This window comes from Canis lupus, chromosome 6 (assembly GCF_048164855.1).
Source record: "Canis lupus baileyi chromosome 6, mCanLup2.hap1, whole genome shotgun sequence".
NCBI classification, from domain to species: domain Eukaryota; kingdom Metazoa; phylum Chordata; class Mammalia; order Carnivora; family Canidae; genus Canis; species Canis lupus.
The window spans coordinates 71,579,819-71,596,041 of NC_132843.1; the positions used below are offsets into that span (position 1 = coordinate 71,579,819).

The window sequence follows — 16,223 nt, forward strand, 5'->3', positions numbered from 1 at the left end:
AACCAACCAAACCACCCAGGCGCCCCCATCCATCCCTTCTCACAGGGTTTTCCACTAGTTAGGGCTGGGCCAACTGCAGCAGCAGAGAAACCCCAAATGGCTTGACCTAATACATTTCTTACATTTCATGGGTGATTGGCAGGTGGCCTTCCACATAATTTAGACCTTGGCTCCTTCCAAACTGCGGCTCCACCGTCCTCAGGGACCTGTGTCCTCGCTGCCCATCAGCAAGTGGGAAAATACAGAAGCTGACAAATCACACTGGAGACTTTCATAAGCCAAGGCCTTGCAGTGGCACACACCCCTTCCACCCACATTCCGTCATCACATGGCATGCCAATGAGGCTGGGTAATGAAGTCCCTTTGTGAACAACTGCTTCCCAGGAACATGTCTACACTCGGGAAGGGGGCATGAAGCTTTGGTGGACAGCTAACTTTTTCTGCCACGGGCCCTCAGGTCAGTCTGTCAAAACCCAGGACGGAATCTAAAAGAAGTCAGTAGTGAGTGAATTCCATGGAAATGGACCCTCTGTCTGGCACAGAGTAGGTGGTCAGTAAACACTCTGTGAGTGAATGAATGAATGAATGAATGAGAAATGCATTATGCCTTTCTCCTTGGTTTCCTTTTGTTTAATGTGTTTGAGACTGAACTAGGCTAGAGGGAGGAGGGGTTGGGAAAAAAGGACAGAGAGAGGGAGAGCCGGGGTTTAAGCAAGCCAGCCGGGAGGAAGGGGGGTGCTCTCACGTTTCCTGTAGTCGGATACAGTGCTGCCTTGACCTGGAGAAGGAACTGGGGCCATAGGAGTGGAGAGAGGGCTGCCTGCAGAGAAGAGGTGCAGTGAACGCAAGTGCGGTCTCTATCTATGTACATTATGTCAGCTTAATCCAATCTCATTCAGGATTTGAGCTACACAGACCTTCTGCAGGACTCTGAAAGCCCAGTGCACGATGGGGTGGTTAGAAATGGTTTGGAATGGTCCCAACAGCCTGGAAGGAAGCCAGGGAGGAGGAAGCATGAGGAGCACCCCCATAAGGACAGCCTGACATCTGGGGTCAGAGACCTTCTCCAATCTCCCCCTGGTTTTTAATCTAGTCTTGGGCCCAGCAGCTTCGTAATTCCACATCTCCAATTTATTAATCGAGTGCCATCTGTGAGGCAATGTCATGGGCCCCACTGGTGTTTCTCTGTTTGAATGGCTGCTGAATATTTAACTACGCTTCAGCAACTTCCACGGATGTCAAATGAGAGAAAAAAACAACCACCACCTTCTCTCTCTAGAACAAACTCACACTCAGCATGGATAATCACAAAGCCTCCACAGGCTAACAAATCAAAATAAATTAGCAGTCAACACAAACGCCAAGCCCTCCTGAGTTATGGTGTCAAGGCTGCAGGCAGGGGAGAGAAGGAGGGAGGGGATGACTGCCTCTCCTGGTCACAGGCTTCATTGAAAAGTGCAGGAAAGGAGCCAGCTGTGTCAGGAAGGATGACACACACACGCACACACACACACACAAAAAAAACCCGGTCATCTGTGTGCATGTTCCCCAGAGTCACAGGTCAGGAGACCAGAAGCTCACCCCTTGCTGCCATGAAATCTTCCTTTTGATCGCTGACAACATTGACCCGTATGATCTCATTTACATTAATTGTGTGTGTGTGTGTGGGGGGGGATGTCTTTGAGGGGGAGTATTAAGACTAATGCATGGTTTTAGAAAAGGGATGATTTTTTCATTCAAACAGAATTTTTTCATTCAAACAGAAATCTTTATCTCTGAACCCTAATACTATCCTAGATCCCCCCCCTCCTGCAAGATGCATCTGTGTCGTGCCCCCTAATGTCTGGTGGGTGAGACTGGGCCACACTGGGCTCCTAACCCAAATAGCCTGCAAGTGATAAAGTGTCCAGAGCATGAAGACAGACAGGAGGCCCACACGCAAGTGTGGGATCCCAGAGAACACCCACTGAAGGCTCCCACCAGCCCCACATGTTACCTCTCAACCTCAACATCATTCCTTCTTCTCCCTGGATTCTTTCCTCTGCCTCGTCCCCTCCTCCAGAAGGTCAGCAGAACTTCCTGCTCTTGAGCTTGCCTTGAGGGAAAGAGAGAATCTTGATCAGCAAAGAGGAAAACACAAGGATGTGGGGAGGGGGTGGAGGCAAAGGTGAGGACCTAGCTCTTCAGGCCCCAGCCCCCAGACGCCCCCTCTCCTGGAGGAGGGAAGTAGGTGGGGAGAGGTGAGCAGCACCAAATGGGATCAGCTGTGCCCACCGGGTCTGCTCCTCTGCTGGGGCACCCTGCACCCCGAGAGCACAGGGAGGAACGCCAGCGGGACGCAGGCGCTCTGGCACCACCTGGGTCTTCCCAGGCGTCAGTGTCAGGTCAGCCGGGCTCTCTCTGCAGATAATACAGCTCCAGGTGAAAGAGGCTTAGGTGGGTCTCCATGGCAACTGCAGATCAGGGGCTGGCCCGCTGCCTCTGAGGTTCAGGAGGAGCTGCTCCAGCCTCCCGGGAGGCGTGTGCACACACACACACACACACACACACACACACACACTCCCCACAAACACCAGCCCAGGCTGGATCCCTCCGGTCAGGGTTGTTTTCTCTCAGCACAACTTCTGAGAGACAGACAGAGAGGGAAGAGCATGAGCAGCAGCCAGCAGCAGAGGAGCAAGAAGAGGGAGAGGCTTAGCACGTAGTCTTCCCTGCACCCCGCTGCTCTCCCCCCGACGCTCTCTTCTCCTCCCCGGCTGGGAAGCAGAAGGCAGGCCCCCCGCTGGACCTTTCACCTCCGGAGAGGCTGACCTCAGCCAGGTAAGAGAGTGGTCTCCCCGGGAGACTGTGGCTTCACTACCTGAACCCTGGAAACAGCAACCTGACCTGGAACCTTTTAGATGGTGGAGCAGAGGCTGGGCCAAGCCTGGAGCTGGGAGGGGCGGCTTCGGGGCTATGGCTGGTTGGGGGCAGCCTACTGAGCAGTCTGAGCCCAGGGCCCAGTTGGCCTCGGGGAGGCCTCATCCGTCCTCATCTGTCCCACATGGGCCAGTGGACTCCCCGGTATCTTCGGGACCGTGACCTATCCTGTGGGAAGCCATAGGTCCACCTGGTCTGGAACCAGCAAGCCCCAGCATTTTCTCTTCTGCTTTGATGGAGAGGCCCAGGGCAGGGGAAAGAGAAGTGAGACCCACCAGAGATTCTCTCATGGATTTGAGAATTGGGATTCAAGTACCTACTAAGTGCAAGGTGCAGAGTCAGGCTCTTGGGACAGGGTCATGACCAAGCCACATGGGTGATATGGAGACCTCATTCTAGGAGTGCCGATGACACACCCGGGAGAGTGGCCTGGTTGGAGCAATGTGCGTGTGCTCCAGGGAGAGGATTGGGCTTGGGAAGAGATGTCTGAGCTGCGACCTTTAGATCAGTGTAGAGTTTCTTGGGGATCAGCTGTGCCCCTGTTCCCTGCCCCACGTGACCATGGTCAGTTGGGCCTGAGCACTTCAGCCCTCCTGGCTGTACCTCTGCCTTAGAATGGAAAGAAAGAAAGAAAGGAAGGAAGAAGAGAAAGAATGAGGAGTGTCATTCATTCATACACTCAAGAACCACTGATCAAGTGCCTATTACATGCTGGCAGATTCATCAAATATAGCTGTTGTCCTCACTGAGCTCATAGCTGACTGGGGGAGAGAAGGAAACAACCAAAAAAGTGAGAAATCTCTGTGTCACGGATGGTGGTAGGATAGGCCCTCCTGCCATGCACCAGCAGGCGCCCAGTTCTACCTCAGTGGGGGACAGGGGTTGGGGGGGCAGGCTGCAGCCAGGAGCTGACCCCACAGGTGAGCCTTAAAAGAGGAGCAGGCCTTTGTCAGGTGGCTGGAGGCCCACAGGTCAGCAGGTCAGGCTGAGTCACACCCGGCTTGGTGGATTACCGGTTCCTTTTCTAAGATGCTAAGAAGAAATAAGGTCAATATGAAATATGTGAAGTTGGCCTTGGACCTTGGCAAAAACAGGGCTGGAAGGAAGGTCAAAGAGGGGAGCATTTATTCTCTGCACCTGTTTTGAGGCTTCTGCCCAGATAGAGCTTCTGGCTTCTGCAGAGCCACCCTCCCTGCTCTACCACGCCCTGGGCCATTTGAGACAGTCTGGTGAAGTGGCCGCTCCATGCCCATGGGCCTGGCGGGGGCACGTGAGGCAGCCCTTGCTCTGGCCTGCGGACACCCAGTGCAGCTCTTAGAGATCTGCTCTGGAGGTGGGGCCTGGGTGCGGCTCCCTTTGTACTGAGACAACAGCTTCCTGGCCAGGACTCCACCCTCCCTCCCTGGTTGGCCATGGGGCCAGGGGCCTGGGACTCACCAGAGGCAGGTGAACCTCTCATGCCCGGTGCAGGGGTGTCGGAGCCTTGCTTCTACCTCTAAGGGCCCATCCCTGATTGTTCCCACCACTGGGACATGCCCACTCCCCTCTGACTGCTAACTGCCTGGAACCAGACTCCTCTTGCCCTTGAGCTTGGGGATGGTTTTTCTAGCGCATTTAACGAGCCACAGCTGGTGATAGTGTCTCCGAGGGAGCCATGGAAAAGGCACTATCCTCGGGGATGTTCAAAAATAGGCTGAAGGAAGAGCTGGGGGGTGGGGTGGGGGTGGTGGGGGTGGTGGGAGGGTTAATGAAGGGGAAGGAAGGAGGAGAGGGAAGAGCAGTGAATGGACGAGCACTTAGCTGAGTGATGCCTAAAGGCAGAGAGCATGGGAGGGCTTTCCTGCTGGTGGGGGTAAACTGAGGCTCCCCACCTGACTTTCCCTTCACCCAAGGGGGCTTAGATCTCCCAATGCCATGACCAGAAGCCAGGGGTGGGGCAAGGCCAGGAACAAGAGCGGAGTCAAGTTTGCACCAAACCACAGGGTCCTTTATTTTTTATGCTACAGACCCCTTTGGAAGTCCCTACAGCCTCTGGACACTTTCTTAGCAAAATGTTTCTAAATGTGTAAGATTCAGTTCAGAGGGCTAGGAAAGAAACCAGCTGTACTGAAATGTAGCTATTTATACATTTTTTTAAAAAAAATCAATGTGAGATATAGTAATACATGTGCCTCTCCACCAACACATGAAATAATGAATCTAGTGGCAGGTTTACGGTAGTGATGAGCATAAAGCATATTTCAAGAATAACAGCTTTCAAGCGGTATGAAAATACCCGTGATCTCCGCTGGAGGTGAACTCACAGGTGCCACCCCTACTTCTGTGGCCACGGCTGCATTCACAACTGATAGAAATATACTCCATTTCAGTTGAAGTTCCTGAAAATAAAGATGGGGTGGCTTGGGTTTTTGGTTTTCGTTTTGGGTTTATTTTTGGTTTTGTTGTTGTTGTTTTCCCCTTCTTAAGTTCATAAACCTCAATGTCCTGGCTCATCTATAAAGCCCTCATGTGACATCCTTTTCTGATCGTCACAGTCCTGTGAAGTGGGTACCCTGACGACTCTATGTGACAGATAGGGGGACCGAGGCTTGGCCCAGTGAAGGTGGCTTGGCGGCGGCTTCCTGGGAGCTGCCATCGGCGGAGGGCAGGGCGGCCGTGGCCATCGGGGCGCTGGGCTGGGATTACAGCAGTGGCCTTGGGGACAGTGGGTGGCACCCCCACCCCGCCGCCTGACACGTCTCCCTGTCCTCCTGCCCCTCCTGACCGGGTGCTCCTTGAGGGCACCCAGCTCTCCCACCTGTGTGTGGTGGGGCGGCAGGTGGGAAGGGCCGCAGCCCCCCCATGCGCTCCCTCCGCACCCACGCGCGGCAGTCACAGATGCCACCCGCTTTAGGCATGTGTGACAGAAACCGCAGGCAGAGGCCCTGGGGACACAAGTCCAGCGGGTAGAATGGGTTGGGAAGGCTTCCTGCAGAAAGTGAGCTTTGAGCTGGATTCCCACCCCCAACTTTTTCTTTTTAAATTTTATTTATTCACGAGAGACACACAGAGAGAGACAGAGACACAGGCAGAGGGAGTAGCAGGCTCCCTGCGGGGAGCCGGATGCCCGGATGTGGGACTCAATCCTGGGACCCTCGGGATCACGCCCTGGGCCGAAGGCAGATGCTCAACCACTGAGTCACCCCAGGCGCCCTCCCCCCAACTTTTAAATTGTGACCATGCTCCAAGATGCAGGGGAGCGGGAGGACTAGTGCAGGAAACACCCACAAAATCCACCCCCCAGAAAACAACCGTTAATAGGTTACCCTGTGTGTGTGTATGTGTGTGTGTGTGCCTGCATATGTGACATTTTTCTGACCAACTTGAATGGCAGACACTGCAGATTTCGTGACACTTCAGCTACATTGATTGCCTCCTAAGTTGGGCTATTTGTCTACACTCCTCTACAACCAGACACACCACTTTTATACCTAAGAAGATCGACACTCAATCTCTAACCTCCAGTTCATATTCAAACATCCCCCAATGTCCTAATTATTTTATTTTTTTAAAGATTTTATTTATTTATTTATTTATTTATCTATCTATCTATCTATCTATCTATCTATCTATCTATTTACTTATTCATGAAAGACATAGAGAGAGAGAGAGAGAGAGAGAGGCAGAGACACAGGCAGAGGGAGAAACAGGCTCCATGCAGGGAGCCCGACATGGGACTCGATCCCAGGACCCCGAGATCATACCCTGAGACAAAGGCAGACGCTCAAGCCCTGAGCCACCCACGCGTCCCATCCTAATCGTTTTAAATAAGGATTCGATCAAGGTTTGTGCATCAGAGGCAGACTGTAAGTCCTGTTGAGGGAATGGGAAGCAGGCATTCATCATGGGAAGGTTCCAGAGTCACCACGTGTTCCCAAGACCCTGCAGCGAGTTAGGCTTTGCCACAGAGGAAAGGGGCTTAACTCACACTTGGGGGGTGGGGAGAAGTCGAATCCAAATTGTGTGAAGTGCCCAGAGAAGACCGCACTTGCTGTTCTGATGAACCTTCTGGGTGTCTTTGTTGGACCACCTTTGGCCATCACATTCTTCCCCAGGCAGCCACAGCACAGATTCACGCAGGGTCAGGTCCTGGGGATGCCGTGGGGTCAGCCAGTGACCTCTGGTGTGTGTGGCCGGCCCATCTCTGTCCGGCTCTCCCTCCCTCTATCCCTCTTTCCCTCTCTTGCCCTTTTAAGAACTTAATCAGACCTGCTGAAGAGCCTCCCAGGACAACAGCTGGCACCAGAGACAGAAATAGCTCCAGCAGAAACCTTGTCTCTGTCAAAGGCTCCAGCCCAGGGAGGGCAGGGAGGGGGTGGGGAGTGTGGGGAGAAAGGAGAACATTCAGAACCTGCCCCCTGCCCCCTGCCCCCAGCCCCTGCCGTCTGCCGTGGGGTCTCCAGATGCCAGCTCGGGTCAGGAGGCACAGCCTTGCACCCAGGGGAAAAGGGCCCCGCCCCAGGTTGCACTTTAGACCACCCTTGGGCCTTCTTCTGGCCTCACTCCCCTGGGGCAAGGAGTCTGGGGGTTGGGAAGATGTGCACACCCTGAGGTCACCTCCCCTCTAGATCAGGCCTTAGATTCTGAGATCCAGAACTCCCTGCCCAGGCAGCCTCCCCCCACCTTCCAGAACCTGAGCAAGCCTCCTCCGGGGCCCAACCTCCTCAGAGTGGGCGACATCGCCACTGTGAACTAGCCCAGGACTCAGGGTGGCCAACAAGTGGTTGTTGGTAGGCATGTGGATGGGCCTTGGATGTGAAGGCTGGGGTGTCCCCACATTTTTGCAGGCCCCTCATGGTGTGAGAAGAGAAGGGGGACAGGCTGAGAGCCAGAGCTTGCTCAACCCATGACTCCACATTCTAGTAAAGAATTCTCTCCAGAGAGTCTAAGAATTCTGTTTGAATCTGAGCCTCCACGTTGTTAGGAAGGTACAGCTGACAAGGAAGAAAGCAAAAGATATTTATTTCATAGTTTGTTAACCTAATTTGTAACATATAAGCATTAGGCACCCAGAATGCGACGTTCCATGTGCGGCACTGCCCTGGCACCCTAGCAAATGTGCGGTGCCCTGACCGCGCCTGGAGTGGCTTTGCTGCCAATATTTGGAGGCCAGTTTGATGTGGAGATAAAAGCTGTCTCCAGTGCCTCCCGTCCTCCCTTTCTTCTGTATTTCCTGCCACAGGAGGACCCTCTATGGCGAGCTGTTCTCTCGCTGCCTCCTTCCAGCTCAAATGCAAATCCAGACCAAGAAACAAAAAGACCCTTTGAGGAGATCATGCTTGACCCAAGGATGGGTCCCTTAAAACGGATCTTAGGAAGAGTGAGAAGTTTTGGAGGGGGAAGGGACTCCCTGGGGAGAGTTCCAGCCCAGCTGTATACAGAGAGAGAGAGAGAGAGAGAGAGGCCTCCAATGAGGCCTAAAGCACCACATGGTAACTCCACCCATCACCCTGGGATTAATCCAACTCTATGTACTTATGGACATCCACTGCACACTTGCCATAGGCCAGACCCTCTGTTGGGTGCTCAGTCCTGGGTGGATGATGCCCAGGATCTGGTTTCTCACTCAGTCTGGAGAGGGAGTTGGACACACAGGCAGTCACAGTTTGCTGGGGCTGTGCCAGGGTAGGGTAAGCACAGAGCAGCCTGGGAGCAGAGAGACGAGGCCCCAGAACCCAGTCGGGGAGGGTTTGGGAGTCTCCTAAAGGAAGCAGAGTATGAGCTAAGAGCTGAAGTAAGATTTTTTTCAGTAAAGTGCTGAGGGTGCTGTGCTCTATGGATAAAGAAAATGTGGTCTATTGCAACAACGTGGATGGGTCTTGAGGGCATTATGCTGAGTGAAATAAATTCAACAGAGAAAGGCAAATACCATGTGATCTCACTTATATGTGGAATCTAAAACAAAACAAAACAAAAACAAAAAAACTGAGCTCAGAGATGAAGAGTAGACTGGTGGTTGCCAGAGGCCGCAGGTGGGAAGGGGGGGATGAAATGGGTACAGGAGGGCCCAGAAGTACAAGCTTCCAGGTATTAAGTAAATGAGTCCTGGGGATGACTCTACACTTAATGATATTGTATTTTATGCTTGAAAGTTGGTAGGAGAGTAGATCTTCAAAATTCTCGTCACAAGAAAAGTGGTTGTAACCATGTATGGGGACAGATATTAACTAGACTTATTTGGGTGATCATTTCATAATAGATACGAATATTGAATCATTATGTTGTACACCTGAAACTACTATAATGTTATGCGTCAATTATACCTCAGTAAAAGAAAAAGAAAAAGAGGGGCACCTGGGTGGCTCAGTGGTTGAGCATCTGCCTTTGGCTCCAGTCATGGTCCCGGGGTTCTAGGATCAAGTTCTGTGTTGGGCTGCCCGCAGGGAGCCTGCTTCTCCCTCTGCCTCTTTCTGTCTCTCATGAAAAAATACATAAAATCTTAAAAAAAAAAAAAAAAAAAGAAAAGAAAAAGCTAGAATGTTCTAGATATGTGCAAAAATTTAAAAAAAATTTTAAAGCAAGAGAAAGCAGGGCACATTCTGTGTGTGTGTGTGTGTAGTAGTAGTAGTAGGACTGGGGGAAAGGGGAAGTTTGATGAGACATGAATGAAGCTGAGGATATAAACAGGAGCCACGTGATAGAGGATCCGAAGCCATATTAAGGACGTTGGGAATAACTGTAAGGCTTTAAACACCTCAGGGCTTAAACACAGGGCGATTTAAAGCCCTTCACAGGCCACAGACGTTTTTACTATTGGAGGCCCCACCCCACATCACATCGAACATCATCATAAAATGAATCCACATTACAATTATTTTTAAATAAAATTTTGACAGGAGTTTTGTGACTAATTTGGAATTATTATTAATTTATTTAATTTTTTCAAATTGCTATTGATATTTTGAAGCCAGGGAAGTTAGGTGGAGGGGAGATATGGGGGTGACAGGCTCACCGCTCACAGACCCCAAGCTCTATGTTATGGTTTCTAATAGTGACATGATCAGACTTAGGATTTAGAAGGATCACACTCTCAGGGTGCCTGAGCAGCTCAGTTGGTTGAGCATCTGACTCTTGATCTCAGCTCAGGTTTTGATCTCAGGGTCATGAATTCAAGCCCCACACCAGGCTCCAGGCTGGGCATGGAATCTACTTAAAATAAGAAAAAAGGAAAAAAGAAAAGAGAAGAAGATTACGTTTTCTAAATCGCTGAGTGGAAGCTGTTCAAGGGGTATGGGATCTCAGTTTTGCAAGATGAAAAAAGTACCAGAGATCTGTTGCCTAACAAAGTGCTTATAGTTAACACCACTGTACCGTACACTGAAAAATGTTTCTGACTGTAAATTTTATGTTATTTACTTTTTAAAAACCACAACAAAAGGAAAATAGAGATTGGATCAGAAGGACCAGCCCTGAGTTGCCAGCTGGGAGGCAGCGCGGCAGCTGTAATATACTTGACAGATGGTCAAGACCTAAACTAAAGGGGGAGACAGAGAACAGATTTAGGAGAATTACAATTCTTAAATTTGTAAGAATCAACAGGATTTGGATGCAAGATTTGACAGATGAGGCAAAGGGATGAGATGAGGGTGGTGCATCAGTCTGGGCGAGTAGATCATGCCCACTGCCACACTGGGGCCCCAGGAGAAGCAGCAGCCACAGGGGAGGGATGTGGGAGCTGTGGGTTAGGGTGCGACTGGAACATGCTAGGGGAAGGGTCCAGGAAGCATCTGGACACCACGACCTGGAGTTCTTGAGACAAATGGTTTCTGACGAAGTAGTTGGAGTGTGTGAAAGGTTGGAGCCTATTAAAATAAGACAGCCTCAGACAGAGGCCCAAGGGACAGCGACAACCCAAGGAAAGACAGGGGAGGGGAGCCCCTCTAGGGTCTGAGAGCAAGTCCGGAGAAATATCAAGGTACGAGTCAGACCAGGGCAGGACCTAGACCAACGATTGTGCTCTAATGGAAGCCAAGGAAAGGTTCTCTTCAGAGGAAAGCGTGGTCAGTGTGGTTGGGCTGGGAAGCCTCAGGTGAGTTGGGAATGTGCTGTCGGTGGGGGTGTGGCGGGGAGATGAGGGTGTTTGGGGGGGAGGATGCTTAAGGCAGGTTACATTCATTCAAGGGCATCACATCCCTCCACCCTGAGCCTCACCAGTCTCTTCTTCATTCATTCACCTTCCGGGCTGGTGCAGCTCAAGGGATGGGTGCCCAGCATTCAGGGGCAGGTGCAGTATGGCCTGGTGATGGTGGGGGCATGCTGGGGTGGAGGGGTTGTGGGAGGTTTACCTAAGAAGTCTTCCTGGGGAAGGAGAGCCAGGGCCAAATGTGGAAACCTTATAAGGTGAGGCTCTTAGCAGAGATGGGGGAACCATCCTGGCAGGGGGACCCCACATATCCTCATGACCCCACAGCTCAGCCAATCTCTCATCCTCAGGAGGGGTCTCTGAGTGATGGGAGAATGTGGAACCATGGCAGCCAGAGGAAATTGTCCTTCCCATGGCCGCTGACAAAAGCCCCCTCATTTAAGGGAGGTCAGATTGGTGGGGCTTGCTCTTTTTTCTTTTCTTTTCTTTTTTTTTTTTTAAGATTTTATTTATTTATTCATGAGAGACACAGGCAGAGGGAGAAGCAGGCTCCCTGTGGGGAGCTGGATATGGGACTTGATCCCTGGACCCAACCTGGGATCACGCCCTGAGCCAAAGGCAGATGCTCAACCACCGAGGCACCCAGGCGCCCCTGGGCTTGCTCTTTCATCATCATGCATGCATTCATTCATTCCTAATTGATTCCTTTGTTCGTGCATTCACTCACTCATTCATTTGTTTGGTCTTTATTAAGCACCACTGCGGTGCTATCCAGCAGCAGGGATGGAAGCAGAATAGGGCACGGTCCTCGCCCACATATGACACACAGAGTGGGGGAGTAGACGGTCACACTCCATAAAGCGTTCCTGGTGCTGTGAAAAATGTCTGTACAGAGTATAGGCAGGGTACAAAGTGGGGAGTGGTCACATCAGGAAAAGCGTGTCAGGAAACGCTTCCAGAGAGGAGCTGACCCTAGTGCCAAGTCCCAGGCAGGGGAGGGAGGGGCACTGGAGACAGCGTGGGGCTACGAGTGGCTGAGCACCGCCAGCAGCCCCTGCGGGAACTGGCAACCCATCCATATTTGGAGGGCCCTTCACGGGTTGAATGAACACCTGAAATGACACCATTCACTCTTTTGCTGTTAAGCACCAACCTGACCCATGTATTTGTAAAAACACAAACACCTGCTACTATAGGAAACGTAGCACATCCAGTTGCAAGGTGTCCCACTGCCTGATTCAGTCAGATCCCTGGCCTCGGGAAGAGGCTCCTGGGGCTCGTGGCTCTCAGGACGGAGCACAGCCCACCTGCATCCCCCACTCCCCCCCCGCCCCCCCCTACTGCCCAGCCTTATTATTCTGAACACATGAAGCAGTTAAGGGCGGAGAACTAAAGGTCCTAACTGTCCTGACCCCAAGAAGAGGGTCTGAGGGTCTGTGTCCTTCCCTTCCGACCTCTCAGGAAGGAGCCGGGGTGTAATCTGAGGCCCAACCAGTGACAGACTCAGGCTGAGTGGAGGATGAAAGTTTTACATTTCCTAAATATAATGGTTGCTAAGGGAATTGGTTATTCACAGGTAAAGAGGAGGTTTGATTGCTGCCACCCCCCCACCCAGGAGGCTGTTGCTTCCCCATAATACATTTCCTATTTGTGCCCGATTCTCCAGCATTAACATTTCTCTGAGGGTGGTGGGAGGGCTGCCTACAACTGTGCGTATCTCCACGCCTCATGGCCATTGTTGAGACTGAGTTCATCGGCATCTGGGGGGTCTGGGCAGGAAGACCATTGGTGTACGGAACGGGGAGCTTCCTGGAGAGGGAAAGGCATAGATGGGGGAGCTGGGGCACCTCAAAGACCCACTTCAGATTTTGGTCCAGGAATGGTCCTCACCTTCACTGTCGTCAGAGGCACAAAACCGCTTCTGACAGGCATCCTGGGATGGCAGTTCATTTACCCATCTCTCCATCCATCCGTCCGTCCATCCATCCATCCACCTGTCCATCCATCCAGTCAGTCGTTCACCAAACCTGTCTTGTGTAAGACCTCGTGGAACTATGATGAGCTCAGGTCGCTGCTCCTGCACCTGATGCTCCTTGCACACGGCTCACCTTGTACCATCGCTGGGTCCTCCACCGGGGGCAGCTTCTCCAATGGTCCGTGTGCCTGAAGCCCACACTCCCCCTTCAGCCCACTCTTGTTCACAAGCCCTCTTTGACCCCCTCTGTCACCTAGAGTCACTCCTTTCCCTCCCCATCAGTACTGACACTATGCTTCACCCACCACATTACCTCTTCCCACTGACATCTGCGGGACAGCAGCAGCCCTGATGTGCTTTCGTGTTTGTGTTCCTCCGCAGATGTGGACACAGCCCTTCATTAATGCTTCCGGATGAACGAATGAATGGTAGGTAAGCTGTGTCTTTGGCAGGACGACGGCAACCCCATCCAATTCCAAACTTCCTTCAGCAACAGGCAGGGGCGTTAAGAAATGCAGGTGTTCTCCAGTTAGTTTTCCCTAAGGTGTCATGGATTTTCTCCCCTTAAATTGCAAGGATAAGCTCGTGCTCAGCCGCACACAGTTTATTTCCTTCTTTGTTTGGAGTTAGCTGGGATTCAGGAGGCATCTTCTCTGGGCTCAGCCATCGGGGTGCACTAGGGGTCCATGAGACTCTCATACCCTTACGCGGTATGAGTCTTAGAGCACCCCAAGTTTATTCACAACTGCTTCTCACGACAGCCCAATCTTGTCTTGCAGAATTAGAAGTGATGGCTCAGAGAGGTTAAGCCCCCATCCGGGCCTTCCAGCTGTGAGGGCGGGCAGGGCCTCTCTCTTGGGTCCCGGCTCTCCTCCCTCCCCCTCTCCTCCCCCCCAACTCAACCGACAGAGCGGCCCAAGAGAGACGCACTCCCGCCCTGCGTCAGCAGGGCCGAGGGGGGCCATGGCCCTCATCCCCTGGCTTCGCTGGAATGAAGCCCCCCCGCGGCTGTCCCCCCGGAGGCCGGCTGAGATGGTGCTGGAGACGCTCATGATGGAGCTGGCGGGGCAGATGCGGGAGGCCGAGAGGCAGCAATGGGAGCGCAGTAACGCGCTCAGGAAGGTCTGCACCGGCGTGGACTACAGCTGGCTGGCCAGCGCGCCGCGGCCCACCTACGACCTCAGCCCTGGCGAGCGGCTGCAGCTAGAGGACGTCTGTGCCAAGATCCACCCATCCTACTGCGGGCCCGCCATCCTCAGGTAACCCCCACCCCCCTCCCAGGCCAGGCCTTGCACCGCAGGCTGCGGGGGTGTGGCTGCAGGGGCAGGGGCCCGAGGCCCCCAGGACGCGAGCCAGGGCCCCTGGATGACCCAGGGACCTGTAAAAGGAGCAGCACCGCAGGCTGCAGGGGTGTGGCGGCAGGGGCCTGAGGCCCCCAGGATGGCAGCCAGGGCCCCCTGGATGACCCAGAGATCTGTAAAAGGAACAGGGCAGAAGCAAGACTCTGCAAGAGCCCATAGAACACCAGGCCAGAGCCGGGGTTCAGAGGGAGGCAGCAGGCAGGAGGCACATGACTTTTGATGGGAGAGGACCCCAGGCCTTTGAGCTTTCTGTTCTCCCTGGATTATCATTGCCCCGGATTTTAACACAGCGGGCTCTTTCTCCTTCGTCGGTTCATCTTCCATATTCCCTTCTTAGAAAGGCTTTCCAGATAGTCTTCCCAGAGTTCAGTCTTCAGTATCCTAGTTCACACTAGCATTCGTATTAGTTTGCCTCAAGGGACTATGCGTGCATGTGTCTGCACATGTGCATAAGTGTGTATGCGGGGTGTTCAGAGCCCTGGGGCACTGAGCATTTAGAGATTTAGAGCTTAGGTACAACAATGTCCCTGAATAAAGCTCTGACCCACGTGCCCCAGTCTTGGTTGGATTCATGTTAAAGTCAGAGAAGTGTAGTCCGACAACCAACAGTAATTTCAAAAGTTATTCGAGGTCTTCTTCATCTGCACCTCTCAAACACTAGTAAAGGGATGCAGATCCACAGTAAAACACCTGAACATGCCTCCAATCTTCAATCACCTATCTCTTTAACCAATGTAAGCATCTATTGTACCTCTTTCTTTCTTGGAAAATCTCCTTAAAACTCCTTCTCCAGTCCTATCCATGCCCCTTTGGATCTTGTAGTCTTTTGCACCCTCCGCCCCCTTTCTTCCTCCAGGCTGAGACTCTTACCCAGTTTCTCTTGTTCCGTCCTATGCAATCCCCGCCCCCCTCAAAGTGTACCTACTTCCAGAAGCACCTGGGGACAGGGGTGGGGTGAGTCCTGGGGGTGGTGCTGATGAGAGAATCCGGGCTGGTAAACCAAACCTCATACATACACACATAGGGTCATGATGGTCCCCTCACATTTCCCGATTCTCCATATGGTGGAGGAAACCAGGTGTTCAAGGGACTTGCTAACCAGCCTCCTTCGTGTGGAGCCCTAGGCAGGCACGTTTGAGGCCCAGGAAATCCTCGCCCAGCGGGTGGCCGGGGCTCTGGAGGGAGTGTGGCAGGTGGCAGGGCGGTCATTGCACAGATACACATTTGCAAGAGACCACTAGGGCCTGCGAGGGGGGGGGGCGAGGGAGGGGCCCCCCGGGAAGCCTCACTCGGGGAGGCCCAGGCTCCCCTGACTGCCCCGGCGGCGTCTCACCTGAGATCAGCTCAGCGTCTTTGCAGCCGGTGGCTCCGAACCCCCACGGAGGGCCGCTAGGACCCCGGCTTCCAGGTGAGGAAGCTGCGGCCCAGGGAGGCGGGAGGTGGCGGGCGGGGCGGGGCGGGGCGGGGCCGCAGGGGAGGCTCCCGGCAGGGAGGGCGCGGGACCCCCGCCCAGGCGCCCCTCGTCCCGCGCAGGTTCCGGCAGCTGCTGGCCGAGCGCGAGCCCGAGGTGCACGAGGTGTCGCGGCTCTTCCGCTCGGTGCTGCAGGAGGTCCTGGAGCGCGCGCAGCGCGACGCCGCCGCCCGCCCCCGCCCCCGCCCCCGGCCCTGGAGCCTGCGCCCCCCCCGCGCCCCCGCGCTGGACCCCCGCGGGCCCCGCGCGCGCGTCTCGCCCTTCGCCGGCCACATCCGCACCGTCTCCGAGGACGTGGAGCGCGACGCGCCGCCGCTGCGCACCTGGAGCCTGCCCGAGTTCCGGGCGCCGCAGGGGGGCCGCCCCGCCAGCTGA

At 53.6% G+C, this 16,223-nt stretch overlaps 1 protein-coding gene across 1 annotated transcript; it reads left to right on the plus strand.

The window, feature by feature from the left end:
* The first annotated feature begins 2,368 nt into the window (after positions 1 to 2,368).
* On the plus strand, positions 2,369 to 16,223 carry RD3 (RD3 regulator of GUCY2D). Its single transcript, XM_072831546.1, has 4 exons — positions 2,369 to 2,820; positions 13,398 to 13,444; positions 13,796 to 14,275; positions 15,911 to 16,223. Exons 3-4 carry the CDS (start codon positions 13,980 to 13,982, stop codon positions 16,221 to 16,223), a joined length of 609 nt encoding a protein of 202 aa, XP_072687647.1. The 5' UTR covers positions 2,369 to 2,820; positions 13,398 to 13,444; positions 13,796 to 13,979.